Below are 17,220 nucleotides of genomic sequence, written 5' to 3' on the forward strand. Positions count from 1 at the left end.
AGCACATTAATAACCATTTTATTAAAAGCTTAAATCCCTGCTTTCTCAAAAACGTATCTTATGCAGATCATTTTGCACTCAGAAATATGTACATACACACACATAATTTGTACAAACAGTACAGCAGGCATGATTCCCATTAACTGAAAATCATGTCAATATATGATATAAATTGACATGGTGGTAGGGATTGTTAATTTGCTTTTAAATAACACGTGAATAAGAAATTAAATTAACTGAAGTAAAAGACAAATGTTAATGGCACATATGGAACCATCAATCAGTTACACTTTTCCCTTTTAAATATCCACATTGGGAAATGTCTAACTTACAAAACAAGGACAGAGGTTTCATCATTTATAGAAAACCGTACAAAAAAAAAAAAAAAAAAAGTGCACTACTGAACATTTTACAATGTTTCCAAAGACTAAAAATAAACATTTACAAGGGATGGTCAGTGCCTTTATGATGCCAAGCAAATTCATAGGTCTCATGTTAGCTGTGCCTTCATTGTACATAAAACATGTTTTTAAAAAAAGGCTATAAATGAATCACAATAACTGCTGAAACAAAACATCTCATATCACATATTCGGAAGGGAAATGAAATAAAATACATTCTCATACACCTAAATGGTTCTCCATGTAACTCACAGGTTGAAGACAAAAACAATAGTTAAAAAACAAAAAAACAAATTTCCTTCTCTTCTGTAATATAAAGCAAAAGACTTTCACTATAGTAGTGTCATAAAGGTTTATGATAAAATACAAACACAGTGGGGTGGGAAATTGTCAATTTCTCTCTTCCCCTGCATAAAGGGCTCAGAGGTGAAGGTTCAAGGTCGGCGGTCATATTCACTGATCTTCCTCTTGATGTGAGACAGTTTGGACCGGAGATATTTACACCTCTTCTTCTTAATCTCATAGTCAGGTGACTGCAGGGGATAAGCAATATTTTTTTTTAAATTACATTTTATTCACAAAAACTCACTGTAAAGAACACTGCTGGAAAGCAATGTATATGCTTTACCCTCTTAAGGTTCTTCAGTCTGGTATATTCATCCATGGCATCCTGAGATTAGAAAGATAGTGGTCAATTATGGCTGAACAATTTATTGCATTTGCGATATCACAATATGATAAAACGAGATTTTGTAACACTCTGGTCACATGACACGCCAGAGTAAACCAGTCTGCAGAGGAAGCATCAACTTTGCACATTTCGCTGTACCTTGACTTATTGTTGTACAATGGCCTTAAGCATGACAGAATCTGACACTACAGCAACTTTGGTGTCACAAAGGAAATCAAATTATCACCTGCGGATAAATTGGTGGTGGTCAAAATCATCGGGCCATCTGCCACTTTGACTTGTTGGAAAATGCAAATGGTGCCTGAATGCAGCATAGAGTCAAGCTGTTGCAACGGTACTGTATGCTCAAGCTAACTTGTGATACAACAGCTGTATCTACCGTCGCTCATGTCTCTTCTCACTCACTCATTTAGCAAACACACACAGAAGTTGGAAGCAGGGGTGTAGAAGCTATTATCAGCTGAGAATGGTGTAGGCTATATGATGTACATGTGGTCACATCTGGTGTGTGAGTAGGTTGAACAGAGATTACAAATAAAATGTGAGTGAATCGTGTTACTACAGCCATATGATGATACATTATGTAGATAAAGAAAGTTATTGGAACATATTTCCTGGTTAGCTGTCAATGGATGCTGAAGCCACGACTGCGACACACCCGGGACTATCTGTGGTGGTGGGGAACTCCGGTGTTGTCGGAGAATTACTAAACTTGTCTATTAAACATGAGAGGCGTCACTTGGTTTTATTTTAGTTGGCCAACTTTTGAATTGAACCTGAAACTGAGCTTTTTTTGTTTGCTTACTGTAATATAGAAAAGGAGGTTTTCGATGAGAAATTGACTCCTAGGAAATTTGAACCGAGATTCGGACTCATTTATCGGTGGTTGAACTGTGGGTATGGAATTGAGCGCTTACTGTATAACACACGGTTTTGTTTTTCTTGTGGTCTGTAGGTAGGCCTACCTAAGGATATATTATAATAATGAGAAAGATAATTTGAGTCAAGTCATGGCATTAGATAATGATATATTTCTTCTCCACCATTACTCATAATAGTAATAATTCATGCAATACATGCATTACCTAATTTCATAATACAGGCCTGGCCTCCAAGAAGGAACAGTGTGTTTAAGCTATCTGATATTGTGTTGGTCATACTATACACTTGATTTATTGCTTGTGCGTTTTCAATAATACAGAAGGTAAAGAGCTTAAAAATTAATTGCAAATTAAATCAAAATATTGGTAAAAAAAAAAAAAAAAATTACATTACATTTTACTTTCAGCCCTATGGTCACTGACCATCCCAGATTCACACACACACACACACACACACATTTTATGCTGAACCACAGATTCGCAGATGTTTCTGACCAAAACGTCTACTTACCCCAGCAATTGGAGTGGTGTGAATTTGGCTATGAATCACATATATGAGCATGTCAGTCTTGTAAATCTCCTGCGACATCTTCTGCATATTAAAGAGGTGGTATTATGCTCATTTTCAGGTTCAAAATCCTATTTAGGGGTTGTACCAGAACAGGTTTACGTGTTGCTGACCAGGTTGGCAATTTGGTCTGGAGCAAGAGTTTGAGACTAAGGACTACTAGCCAATCCGAAGCACAGAAGGGCAAGTCAGTGAAAAGCCGGTCAACACGGCTTCGGTTCAGCAGTATATGTTCCCGTTACCAGCTTAGCAACATGGACCGGAGCAAGAGATTCAGAGTGGTGAGTTATTAATCTGTAACAAAAGTATATTTTATCCATACAGTTTTAACTGAGCTCTGTCTCTATATCACAGGAACAACTTCTTGTCCATTGACTGCTTCGAGGGTAGCTAGTGTTTGGAAGGGAGAGGAGAGACGTGTGCTGCAGCTCAGTGTTTTTCCACAGGTGTTTTTGAGGGCATGTCAGACTAGTCGCTCAGTGAGCATTATGATACGTATTTTCATTGTGACGTCACAAGGGAAGTAAAGGCTGGACTACAAACGAGCTGTTTTCAGGCAGTTCAGAGCAGTGTTTTCTGTGGGAGATGGGAACTCCCTTTGGGGTGGACTTGGGCTTTTTCACTTTGCAACCCTAGATGCACCATACATGCACAGAAAAGATATATAACTCAAAGGAGAGAGAAAAAGCCAAAAACCACAATACCACCTCTTTAAGCAACCCATATGTATGGTCTCCAAACCTAGCATGAGAAACTCTGTCCTAAACTAAATGTAATTAGGGCTGGGTATTAAAACAATGATAAGGGGGAAATGCCTTTTAGGTTGATTATCCAAACATTAAATAGCTCTGCATGACTAGTTTTCATCTTTGGTTCAAACATATAAAGACTGCATTTCCTGTTCAAGAGGATAAACCAACATGAAGACCAGAGAGGTCTCTATGGGAGGAAGGCAAGCCATTGTCAAGCTGAGAAAAGAAGGAAAATCGACCAGAGCCATTGGACAAACATTGGGCACAACAATTTGGAATGTCCTGAAAAAGAAAGGAACTACTGGTGTACTGAGCAACAGACGTCGAACAGGTCGGCCAAGGAAAACAACAGTAGTTGATGACAGAAATATGGTGAGAGACAAAACATCAGTAAGTGACATCACCAACGACCTCCACATTGCAGGGGTGAAGGGATCACAATCCACTGTTGGAAGAAGACTCAGAGAGCAGAAATATAGAGGCCGCACCACAAGATGCAAACCACACATGAGCAGGAAGAATCGGAAGGCCAGATTGAAATTTGCAAAGTAGTACAGAGATGAGCCGCAAAAGTTCTGGAACACAATCTTATGGACTGATGAGACCAAAATTACTCTCTAGCAAAGTGATGGAAAGGCCAAAGTGTGGATAAAGAAAGGAACTGCTTATGATCCGAAGCATACAAGCTCATCTGTGAAGCATGCTGGAGGTAATGTCATAGCTAGAGCATGCATGGCTGCTTCAGGAACAGGCTTATTAATATTTATCGATGATATAACTGATGATGGTAGCAGCAGAATTCAATTCAATTTTATTTATATAGCGCCAAATTACAACAACAGTTACCTCACAGCGCTTTTCATAAAAGAGCAGGTCTAGACCGTACTCTGAATGAATTCAGAAGTGTACAGAAACATTTACGGAGAAATGCATTGAAACTAATGGGGAGGAAGTTTATCATGCAGCAGGACAATGAGCCAAAGCACACTGCCAACAAAACAAAGGACTTCATCAGGGGAAAAAGTGAAAGGTTTTAGACCAGCCAAGTCAGTCACCTGACCTTAACCCAATAGAGCTGCATTTCACCTCCTTAAGAGACTGAAGGGAGAAATACCCTGAAACAAACAAGAACTGAAAGAAGCTGCGGTAAAAGCCTGGAATGGCATCACAAATGAGGAATGCAACAGTTTGGTGATGTCGATGGGTCGCAGGCTTGAGGCAGTTATTGCAAGCAAGGGTTATGCCACCAAATATTAAATGTTATTTACTTTAAGATTATTTGTTCCATTACTTTTGCTCACCTAAGAATGCTGTGGTCTAATACAAACAGTGATAAGTCCTTTGTTTTAGTGTTGTTTAACACATCAAGATGTGAATACCAGGAAATGAGAGCTGAAATTCTGAACTCTTGTCTCATACTCATCTTTTGATCTTAAACCCAAATGTCTTCAGTGAACAACAAAAACAAAGAGTGAGTGAGTGAGAATGTTTTTATGTAGACAAAATTTTGGCTATATCGTCCAGCCCTAAATGTAATGCTTTTAACTTTAACAACAAAAATCAAGGATTGCAACTTGTTACTGGTAGATGGTCAAGAACAGTTAGCTAAGAAGGCATATTTGTGTCAGTAGTCCTTCCCAAAAAGGTTCAAAAGTACCCAAAAACTCACTCAGGGACATATGGATCAATTACCTGTCTTCCCTGTTCTCATTAATTGGCCGATCTCATTTTTATCTAAATCTAATTGCATTTCTTATCATAGCCACATATCGTAGACTTGTTCTTTGAAGAAGGTTGGAGCACTCATCCTCACTTACAAGAACCACAACTCAAACTGGCACGGCGCACTCACCAGGAACTGTGGACTGCCTTCAGGGTATCTGTCCAGCTCTTGGTCCAGGTGAGCCAGGTCCTGGTTTATGCTGTCCAGCTCAGCCTGCAGGCTCTTGTACTCCTGGTGATCCCGGTCAAACTCCCGTTTGTAGGTCAGACGTTCATGCTCATCCACAACGGAAGGAAACAAACTGCAGAAGAGAACAGAATGAAATGTATTATGTTGAAACTGGACATTAATAGTAACACCCTCTGTTAAATACACTCGGTAATGCACACACGGGATGGATGTATGGTGAAGAAATACAAATCAAACCCAGTCACAGTGTCATTCATCATAGCTAGAAAAGCAGCTTAATTATCTTTCTCATGATCATTTCTATTATTGGTAGTCAGATCCCTTCACATCCACTTACACAGTGAAGTCCTCCTCCAGGTCATCTCCAGACTCCACACCAGTGTCATACTCCTTTGGCCTGGGCTTCAACACCCCCACAGAGCTGCTGATTTCAGAGTCTCTGCAAATAGAATAAATGATTTATACATTTTTGTGGCAGCCTTGGGTTTTTTTTTTTTATTTAACCTGTCCTGCCCAGCAGCTTGGTATAGAGTATGATGAGCTGGATACCATATTGTGCCAGACAGATTTTACTTTTACAAGAGAATATTAATATACTCCTTTGTCTGTTTTATTATTTATTTAATTATGTATTGATATGTCACCGGGCCGGGCAGGTGGATGGGGGGACACAAACAGACAGCACAGAGAAAGGACAAGACCTGCAAGAGAAGGGGGATGGAAGGTGGGGACAACAGGGAATAGCAGAGGGAAACGCCCAATTGTATAAAGCAACGAAACCTGCAATAGAACAGAGAGGGGGGCTCGGGGAGGAGAAAAACAACAACAAACAAACAAACAAAATAAAAATAGTAAAAGAAACAGCCGAACAGCAGCAATAAACAGCTGACATAGTAAGACAAGTAAGAGAAAAATGAAAAGAAACAGTCACGCACAATAAATAAGCAACACAGCACAGCCACGAGAGCTGGAATAATAACAATTAATTTAAATAAGTAACTGAAAGAAAAGCATAATTCTACCAGGGACCACCTAAATATGTTTGTTACGACATCAACATGGCCCTCCACTTCATCCTACAGCACCTGGACTTCAAGAACCTAAACCTGGATCCTGTTGGTGGACTTGAGCTCTGCCTTAAACAGTCACCCCAAATCTGCTGCAGGACAAACAGTCCCAGTTTGTGTCTAGCAACCCATCTGCAGGGGGATCAGACTTTCTGTCTGACAGGAGGCAGGATGTGAGGCTGGGAAAACATGTTTCCAACTTCCTGATCATTTGCACCACTTCCCCTACTTCTTTTTCTCTCTACTTAAACAGCTGCACCACCAGTAATCAGTCTGTTACTTCAAGGGCTTGTTGTATTTTATATACACAATAGAAATAAAGTTGCTCTTTCTCACTTTAATGTTGTCACAATATATAAGGCTAGTAACTTGCTATGTTTTTCAGTTGGATACTTCTGAATCTCGCTGTCTCTTGCTAGTTTCTCCAACATAACCTGCACTAGCTTTAAAATCTGTCTAGCTATATGCTATAATGTGTCTTCAATGAGTACACATGTAGTCTCTAGATTATAGTTAGCTAGATTGCAAGAAAATGGTGATTGAAATTTTATGAAATTTGAAAAGCCATGGAAAGGTCTGGAAATTTTCAATGGCAGCCTGTGTTTATAAAATTTCAAGATATAAATTAATTTCAATTCCATGACACTATTAAAAAAGACTGTTCTACTCATATTTAGGGGTCCAAGCAGCAATGCTTCTTTCTTTCTCCGTTAAAACTGTCACCAAAATTTGCAGGTGGGTTGCAAATTCCATCCACGAGTCAGGCACATACAATGACACCCACTGACCTCAAGGTGATGCTGTAATAATGAAGTTTGAGTTCCCACAATTATCCCAAAAAAATCTTGATCACTTATCTATTCAGTCATCTGCATCTGGTCAAATCTTTTTACCTCACCCTCCACAAAACAAATTCCACTTTAACCCCTGACTTAATACTTCTGAATTGAACAATGGCTATGAGGTTAAAGTACTGGATCTTTCAAATGCATAGCTTACCCTGGCATATAAAGAGGCTTGTTGTGGTCCAGCTGGTTCAGATAGTCCCTGGACCCCCCAATTTTGCCATTCTGGTCATTCAGCATCACATCCGGGTTACCGGACACATTGTTCACCTAATACAAGAGACACTGTGTTTATCAGTTTGACAAAGGAGAAATCAATGCAAGTCTGAAGTTCAGCTGTGGTTAAATTTTGTGTCCCAGAATTAAAAGTCAAACTTTAATTCCTAAAAAGGGACACTACCAATTTCACAAATGAAGTTCAGTTTACTATTAAAGGGGGTAGTCATCCGCCTGTGAAAACAGTTGTACAAGTCTTCTGTGGCTCTGGAGTATTTAAAAAACAAACAATCTTTAACTCTTCTCATACAGAGATCAGCAGAAACAACAAAATGAAGCTAGGGTTATCATGTAACAAAAGCAGTGTTTCCCATACAATTGAAAGAAGGTAAAAAATATATAGAATTAGGCTGTATTCCTACTTTTTTGTTCGTTTCTTTGTGCTGGACTTATTTTTAAGACTTGATGGCTTTATCCAGTTTGTTATTAAATTTGTTAGTTCCTCTGATAGTCTGTTTACATTACATGTTCTCTCTATATGGTCAACATGCTGGCTCTATGTGGAAGTCACCAAGACCAACCGGTTTCTCTACTTCTCCCTGCATGCCTGAATACTATACAGATACCATCAACAGGAGGCCTTAGACAATGTCTCTCAGCCAGAACAACTGCAGAAACTTCAGGTCTGAGTGCATTGCTGGAAAAGTACACACACCTGGAATGAAAACTATGCTGTCAGGAAGTGGTTTCAGGTTAACTTTTTCTTCTGTACCACTGTCCTCAAAAGCATGATGTCATTACTGGAAATGTAAGAACACTTAGATTTGTATGACTGTTCTTTAGTACATCCACTCCTTAGGATTTCACGGTGTTATTTAGATGTTGTATGTTCTACAAGTTGTTGGATATGTTTTTGTTTTTTCACGTCACCTGACACAGCACATCATCCTATAATTAAGAGTGGCGTAACAGACCACACCCAGAAACTGCAAATGAAACTATCCTATCCTGCCCCACTTCTAACCTGAAACAAACACACACACACACACACACACACACACACACACACACTTATTACTTGTGATCCGTCTTAACAAATACATCGTGTTGTTTCTGCATTCTTTTAAGTCATATATTTTCCTAGTTTAGTTATGGCTTAAGGACATCTGTAAGTGTATTTAAGGCTACACTCTAAAGAGAGACACAACAGCAGGCTACTGGAAAGACAAATCCACTAAGTGAAATATTCAAACCCAGGATTCAATCAGTTTTTATTGGATGTACCATCATGTCGATGAAAATATTCTAATAATCTCCGAAACTGACCCTAATATATTCGGTATCATTCTCTCCAGAATTTTAAATGAAACTTGCAACAATGCTTAGCTTCAAAACAAGCATTTGTAATGACTGACCCAGATGTTGTTAAGTGGGATTTAAGATGTTTACATCAGTGGATTGAATGTTGATTGACCATTTAACACTTCGTACTTGAGATGCACCAATCGAGACAGTAACTAACCACAGAGATGCTAAAACATCAGTGTGGCAATTCTTCACCGTGAGTAAAGACGACCCAAAGCTCATAATTTCTAATCCCTGTAGCGCCAAAATAAGCACCGTTTCCCACACAGACTTTACTACTGCCCAGGTAAATTAACGGTCACCAAAGTCTATTTTGGCATATGATAATATGGTTTGATTGTGGGCTAAAATCACCAGTTTTTCGTCATTGCTAAATTTAATTATGAAGTACAATTTGATATTCAACTGCACTGGTGTGATGTTGCAGCCTTTGCAAAGTGAAGCGATGCAGTTCCATGACAAAAAATACTTTTGGAGAGTTTCTCAAAAATGTATGACAATCACGTAAGGAGAATTTTCAGATATTCATTACTCGTAAATTTACCACTCAATTTAAAGCATTTCCCTCCCCCGGCTCATGATTTTTTTTAAAACTAGAATGGCCCTAATACGTAGCTGTACCTTAACATCTCAAACATATTACAAATAAAAGAAGAGTCCAGAAGACAAAATACAGAATCACAACAAGAACACTGTAAAGTTACTTACAAATGTACTCAATGTGCTGGCTAATAACCTGGCTTTGTTGGCCGCCATGGTTTTAGATTTGGCCATTAACGTTTCTTTACACCCCTCATACTGCCCTTTATTGCAAATGTGCACAAACTCCAGTTAGGCTGACACCGAATCAAGTAACATCTTATTATTTACTGGCGCCATTTAACACCAATCAAGGCAGTCAGAGTTTGTCAGCCCTGACCTTCATTGATATACCCAGAGTTAAATCTGAGTAGGTTCAACTCCCTTCGTAGTACATGACTCTGATGTTTAGTCTTCATTTGTTGAATAAAATATATATTTATTGATCCAGGCTTTTGCTCTTCAGCAAACATGTATCTCAAACAAACAAAAATAACACACTCACCCACTCCCCGACGCTGTTGTGTGTTCCAATTTTGAGGACCTTCACTTCCTCCCAGAGAATGCGGTCCTGGCCCCAGCGCCTGATCGTGGAGCGAGTCTTGACTGCATACACCAGCAGGATGATGAGGGCCACACACACAACAAAGCCCAGGACGATAGCTATGGCCTGTAGGAACCATAGGACTCAACATCAGTCGGCTGACATTACATCCACTAACATGAATACGAAATAACAGGGAGGTCTGAAGGTGGGAGCTAACCCCACCCTAGCCAAGAGTCTGACTTATTAATGCTGGGAGTCGACAGAGCAAACAGGACAGCTCCAAGCTGCTACCGCCACACTGGATTGTGTTAAAAGGGTTAGTTCACGAAAATCCCACTTTAAAATAACAAGGGACACTTCTGCCACTACCCCCAAACAACAGGAGTGAGGTATTTGGAAACACTATCCTGGCTACTCAGTATAATCCACAGATAGCTGCTATCTATGTCTGTGCTTAAAGATGTAAACAACTTAATTAAAACCAGTGACTGACTGGATGGTACGAGACATTCAGAAAGCTACAGTAAAATTCTGCATAATACCTCTGTAAACGGTCAGCAATGATACAGCGACAGCACAAGTGATGGGGCTGACATTTACAATGTGCCCAATCTATGAATCTGTATGTATTTATTTGCCTCTCTCATGACACTGTAAAATACTGCAAAATAAATCAGGTAACAGTTTGAGATGAAAATGACATGTTATGGCTACAACTGAAAAATAAATCTGAACAAATTGGATTCATTACTGGGTTCCTGTTGTTAAAAGGAGCTATACAGTATTTACACCCCGCCCCAAAGGACCCTACGACCACCACAACCTCCCAAAAAAGCAAACGTCTCACACCTCTTGGGGCTCCACCACACAGTAATGGTACAGGTATTGGTTGAGGAAGATTCCCTGGGCCTGGGTCTGGGTCTGGTACTGGGCACACAGCTGGATGATCTGGCTGTAGTACATAGACCCTGTGGACTGGGCTGTTGGGTTCACCGCCACCAAGTACACAAAAGTGGCGATCATCATCAGAATCGCCAAAATGGCACAGATGATGATGGCTGCTAGGTAGAACTTTGGTGAGCGGGCAGTATTTTGCCTCGAAATAACCAACACAAATATGATGAGTACAGCGATGAAGGTTATGGCAGCGATGGCAATGATGAAGCCTTTGCCAGCGACGGGATCCATGTATGTTCCTCCGTAGCCATAGCCGCCGGCAATGCCACCAGTGCCTCCATACATGCCGCCAAAACTGCTGCTACCATATGAGCTGCCGTATGAGCCACCTGGCATCATGCCAACTCCACTTCCCAGACCCATCATGTTCATATCGTAGTCCCATGCCAGCGTGGAAGCGACACAGGCAAACATAGCCACACACATGATGATGATGATGATGCACATTATCTTCATCACACCAGGCGGTGAACTCCAGAGATAGAACTGAGGCAGATCCTCTCCTGGGTAGTAGGAAAAGGCTGGGTTGGACATGAGCTCATTGTGCCTGTGTCTGCTGCTGTGACTGCAACAGAAGAGGAGAGAGATGCTGTGGTCAATGTGTACTGCCGATTATGCAAATATGCATTATATATGTACATCAATTAGTCGATAAATCAATTAGTCAATCAACAAAACATTCTTCTTCAACTACTTTGGTTTGTTTTACAAACCAACCTCAATAAAAACACAGAAACAACCAGGGCTACACACAGGGCTTCAAAATTAGTGAGGTCCACTTTTGTTTCTTTAATAGAGCTTATTTACAATAATTCAGTGAAAGCTTGAACTGGGCAGTGGGCACAGCACTGTGGCTGGGTGAAAAACACATTAACTACAGGCTGTTCATCATGGTTTTTCTCCTTCACTTTTTGGCTCACTAAAATTGCATAAAATAAGAGTCATGATCAGGTAGTGCAAATGTGACAGGGAAATCTTATTATTAGTAGTATAGGGCTACTAATCTTCAAAAATGTATTAGGGTGTAACGGAACACAGAATTCATGGTAGCTACAATTTCAGTACAGTGGAAATGGCCCTAGCAATGTCAGCTATCATGCACTACATAGAAACCCAGAAACCTTTGCCTTAAACAGAATATCATCTCAGCAAAATTAGTACCTGTAAGAAATGACAGTTATAAACTTGAGAGGACAGACAAAAGGAAACTATCCAGAGGAAACAGAATTTTAGCGTTAACGTTTAGCTGTGGCTCAGGAAATAGAGCGGGTTGGCCGTTAATCAGAAGGTCGGCGGTTCAATCCTGGCTCCCCCAGCCTGCATGTCGAAGTGTCCTTGGGCAAGACACTGAACCCCGAATTGCCCCTGGCGGCTGTTCCGCCAGTGTATGAATGTGTGTGAATGTTAGTTTCTGTCTGAGCACTTAGGCTCAGTGTGTGAATGGTGAATGCAGATGTAGGGTAAAAAAAGCGCTTTGAGTGGTCGAAAAGACTAGAAAGGCGCTATACAAGTACGGAGCATTTACATTTACTTCTGAAATTATTTAGATGCTCTAATGGAGCACAGGATTGATGAGAGGACAACCTTTTGGATGTGGAGAACAACATAGAACATTAATTAACATTAGATCCTGACTAATCCTGTTGGTGTAATATTCAGTTTAATATTTAGTTTGTTTAATATTGAGTTACGGTGCTGTGACTCGTGCGCAAATGTACACAGCGTCTCTCTTGATGGGTGGACGGCTCCCCCTATTTCACCCACCTGAAAATTCACAAGACAGATTTATCTCATACCCTTATCCAAGGTAAATGCTATCGCCCAAAACTCTGACTGCAAACTGTGGTGCTCTCACTTATTGCACAACGTTTTCATGTGTTTCCCCTGTCCTGACACTGATCAGGGAACAGTTTTTCCAAGTTAAAATGAGGGTTGCGACAGTATAATCAGATGCGTCCGCATGGTCCTAAAAGCCTTTGTTTAAATTGACCTTGTTATCAGTGGTTTTTATTTAAATATTTTTATTGATAGGCTATAGTCTTCATATAATTATGGCCGTCCAGACCTCAGTGACCTCATAGCTGGTTACAGCCAGACATGATATAGCCTCCATGTTTCATTCAAACTGTAAATTAGACTTTCAGAATTTCTCATTACTCAACACTTAATACTCAAACAATAAATTCTTTAAATCCAATGCTCCATGTCACTATGTTAGTTACAGTAGCGGTCATGTTCTATCCATGGGAACGCAGCAGTCAAGGCTTTCGTCATCCTGAAGTGAGCATAGTTTCATCAGTTTTTCAAGTGGGGCTAGAAAATGCATGGAGGAAGTAACAAAAATACATTTCAAATGCATTTTCATCACCTCCATTTTTTTCTTTTTCTAAAATAAATCAACAGATTAATCAACAATTACAATAATCGTTAGTTGCAGCCCTATTGGCCGCTATCAAAGCCAAGTACTTCTGATAGTGATAGTTTGTAAAAACGTTTCAGGGATGATTAATCAGCCAAACCAACCAATGAATCTGTCGTCCTCTAATATGTATCCAGTAATGAATCTAGTAAAAATGAAGGTCAGCTTACTGTTTGCTACCACTTGTATGGTACGGCGGGGGGTTGTATTTGTTCCTCGGCATATTGAATTGCAACTGGGACAAAACCTGCAACAAAAACAAATGAAAACCAGTACTGATTTGAAAAAAAACACAAGTGACTTTTGTAGAATGTCCGATCAACTCTCTTCCTTATGGTGCCACAAACAGTAGCCATTTTCTAAATGTGTTTGAATGTGCTCCAACCTTTCAGGCAGAGAATTTATTTACAATGAAACTGATTGACTTGGGTGCTGTTGTGTAGTGGAGGCCTTTCAAATGAATCACAACTTAAAACTCTATTTCACTTTATGTACTGAACTTTAGGGCTTAGGGCAGTAGTCTTCTATGAAACTTGTAGTCAAACTTGTCAAATGTTATGTCACTGCCCAAACACAAAAATCTTCTACAACTCTTATAAGTAATAATAAGTAAGGAAGACAACGAATCTGCCAAGATATACAGTAGGTTGCTTGACAGCTTGATACTCTTTGCTAAAAACATATTTCTGTCAGTAGCATAATAGTATGGAGGTTCCATACCCCGCCCTACTGATGTGAAGGTAAACCAGCGTCTGCCTGGAGGGTTTAGAAAGCACTGAAAATATAATGCTATGCTTGTGGTAATTTTGTGTGGGAAGCAAATTAGTAAGGTATCCCATGTTCATTTAGTACTTGATTGATTCTTAATGAAGCGAGCTATCGAATACTCAAATCTTTGTCAATGAGCAGCTTTTCGGCCATAAGAAGAACAAAACCTGCTGCTGGGACTTCAGGTTTGTTTGTGGTGAAACAAAGCAGCAGCAACAGCAGGGGGGTGGAGATACTGGAACAAAACAGACTGGAGACGAGTAGCAGATGAGTCCAACTGAGCTGGGTCAACTAGTTTTCACAGAGAGTCAAACTATAGACTGTTAAATCTACAACGCATGCTGTATTTTAACTAAAATATCCGGGTCTTTTCTCATACACCCTATATTTCGCTGGACTAGTTGATATGATAGTTTCAAATCAATCAAGATTATATGAGTAACGTTAAGCCTTTTAAAATAATAATTTCAGGCTGTTACTGGAGAAGGGGGGAATGTAAAAAAGACCCAGCCAAAACAGAAAATAACATAAAAGTGGCTTACCGCTCAACAAACACACGAACAAATCAAGTAACTGCATCTTTTAAAATGGTATAACGTTAGCCTAATTACACTTCCCTAGGGTCCTTTAAAAGCTTTAACGTGTAAATTATCTGACTTCATTTGTCTGTTATTACATTCTCTCCTCAATATTAGGTTATCATTTCACCCACCTGGTACGATGAACTGTTTGTTCCCGGTGAAGACAGCGGACGCTGAAGTGACGAACACAAACAACAAGGCGCGCGACCGCATCCCGCTGTAGCTATAGCCTACCGCGCGCACAAGGCGGGAGTACGAAGGGAGTAGCCTACAGGTGTGTTCTGATCACGTGGCCTCCACCGCAGGTCATACAGGACTAACCTGTCCTCTCCCCCGGCAGCTTTCATAACATAGGCTATAAAAGGAAAAAGCAGCACACCGTTTACTCTTCCAGGGACTCCACACCCTGAGTCCATGTAAAGCAATCATCAGGTTTTCATTGTGGAGAACATTGTGGAAACTGCGGGTTTCAGTTGAGGGCAGGTAAATTAGACTGCTTACAGCGTTTTTATTAAATTCATTGTTGTCATTTATCAAAATGAATTAAACAGAGCTTATATGCTTATATGCATTTTTCATACAATCAATATTTTTCAGTCATATTTTTTTAGTGTAAGAAATCCTGCATACTTTGAAATTAATTTAAAAAAAATTATTGTTAACATAGTAAAATTTGAGTGTGACCAATTCTTCAAGTCTTGTCAATTTGAATGTAAAATATATCTTAAAAATTCTACGCTTTTGTTCTGATCTAAGGCTCTCATGCTGATCCAGTTTAAAGTTAACTGGAAGAAAAACTCTTCCAGAGCTGCAAAACCTGGCACCAAGAAAACAGTTTTGAAAAAATTGGCCTCCACCCCAGTTCAACAAAAACCAGTCCTCCAGTCCTCCTCTGCAGTAGTAAGAATTATTCCTGGATGCTTACTGAGGGACACATTTACCTGCACTAACTAGCCAATGCCTTTTTCCCAGCCTTGTCATGGGAGGAGGCCCACATGCCTACTTAGGAGCTCTCCTAAGCTCCTAAGTAGGCATGGCCACATGCTGACATCATCGAAACCAAACAGCACATCATCGTAAAGTAATGAAAGTTGAACAGAAATGTTAGCAAATACCGAATATTTTGCCTAAATGTAAAAAATTTAACTATATAGCTAAGGACAGCTATAAAACATGTGTATGCTCAGTGGTGGAAGAAGTATCCCTTTACTTAAGTAAATACCACACTGGAAAAAATACTCTATACTCAATTTAAAAAATCTGCATTGAAAATGTTAATGTAGAAGTATGTAGGTAGGCTATAATAGGGAAAATGTACTTCAAGTATTAGTAGTTCTCAATGCAGAAAAATGTCCCTTGAAAAATGTTTACTGCTGGAGTTGTTGAGCTGCAGTTCATTCTGAACTATTTTGTATCTGACTGCAGCTAATGATTATTTTTCATTCTGGTTTAATCTGCTATTTATCTAATCTATTTTCTCCATGAATTGATGGATTGTTTGATTTATAAAAAATTCTGAAAATTGGGAGAAATGCCATCACAGTTACCCATAGCCCAAAGTAACACCTTTTTAATGCTTGTTTTGTCTAATAAACAGTCCAAATCTCAAAAGCAGCAAATCTTAACATTTGTAACGCTGGAACCAGGAAATGTTTTTACATGAACAGTTACTCTATGATCAAAATAGTAGCCAATTTTTCAACTGACTTATTGATTAATTGGCTAATTTTTTTCAGCTGGACAGGTTACCTTATAACAAAACATATTTATAAATTCTTATATTTTGTTTGTAAAAATCTTAATTGGTAACATAACTGAAGCTGTCATAGTGAAGTCAAAAGTACAATATTTCCATCTGAGATGTAGTGGAGAAAATGAAAGTGAAGAATTGGCATGAAAAGAAAATACTCAGGTAAAGTACAAGGGCCTCTATTTGTACTTAAGTGCAGTACTTGAGTAAATGTATTTAGTTACTGTCCACAACTGTGTATGGTAATCTCACTATCAAGTCCACAGAAAGAGCATTTAATATCTTCTTATTTTTTGTAAGTAATGTTTTGCTGAAGAAAAGGTTTAAAACAGACATTGCAAAGTTTATTTGTTATCAAGTATCTTGAAGAGAAGGTTCAAACTTTTTCCCACCAGCTATTTGGGACAAACCTTCCCCAGTAATGGATCACATATCTGACGGATCTGATCCTTCTGTTTTGGGTTTAAGGGATTGATTTAAAAAAAATACTGTTTTTTAATGTAGTGTTATGTTACTGTTATATATGGCCCTATTGGAACTGAAGGAATTATTATTTTTAGGGCCCGAGCACGAATCGTGCGAGGTCCTTATTGAAATTTCTTTCTTTTTTTCTTTCTTTCTTTCTTCTGCAAAGTAATCTCAATTTTGGGGGGCCTAAACATACTCAAAAACTCACCAAACCAAACCAAAATTTCATATTTTATGGGTTTCGCGAATGTGCGTGGCAAAATGGCTTGCTTGTCCAGATGTACAAAAAAGCCTCTTGGAGCCATTGCCTAAACCAAACAGGAAGTCGGCCATTTTGGATTTAATGGTCATTTTTGGCAATTTACACACTTTGTACTTCAAACTTCTCTTAGGGAATGAGTCTGATTGACTTAAAATTTTCCCTGTGCGGTCTAACCCATTGACAATTAAAAG

At 39.3% G+C, this 17,220-nt stretch overlaps 1 protein-coding gene across 2 annotated transcripts; it reads right to left on the minus strand.

The window, feature by feature from the left end:
• Window positions 1-2: 2 nt before the first annotated feature.
• On the minus strand, window positions 3-14,817 carry oclnb (occludin b). 2 transcript variants are annotated; one of them, XM_038703759.1, is made up of 10 exons: window positions 14,681-14,777; window positions 14,136-14,218; window positions 13,371-13,447; window positions 10,674-11,346; window positions 9,783-9,947; window positions 7,272-7,387; window positions 5,543-5,644; window positions 5,146-5,317; window positions 1,030-1,071; window positions 3-934 (listed from the first exon to the last, which is right to left on the minus strand). In XM_038703759.1, the coding sequence occupies exons 1-10, from the start codon at window positions 14,760-14,762 to the stop codon at window positions 836-838; spliced, it is 1,611 nt and encodes a 536-aa protein (XP_038559687.1). In that variant the 5' UTR covers window positions 14,763-14,777; the 3' UTR covers window positions 3-835. The 2 variants fall into 2 exon arrangements, with proteins under 2 accessions (XP_038559687.1, XP_038559688.1); XM_038703760.1 differs by lacking the exon at window positions 14,136-14,218 and having other exon boundaries at window positions 14,681-14,817.
• Window positions 14,818-17,220: the final 2,403 nt, after the last annotated feature.

Source organism: Micropterus salmoides, unplaced genomic scaffold (assembly GCF_014851395.1).
Source record: "Micropterus salmoides isolate LMB-PRFRI ecotype aquatic unplaced genomic scaffold, ASM1485139v1 Ms_hic_scaffold_7, whole genome shotgun sequence".
Lineage (NCBI taxonomy): Eukaryota > Metazoa > Chordata > Actinopteri > Centrarchiformes > Centrarchidae > Micropterus > Micropterus salmoides.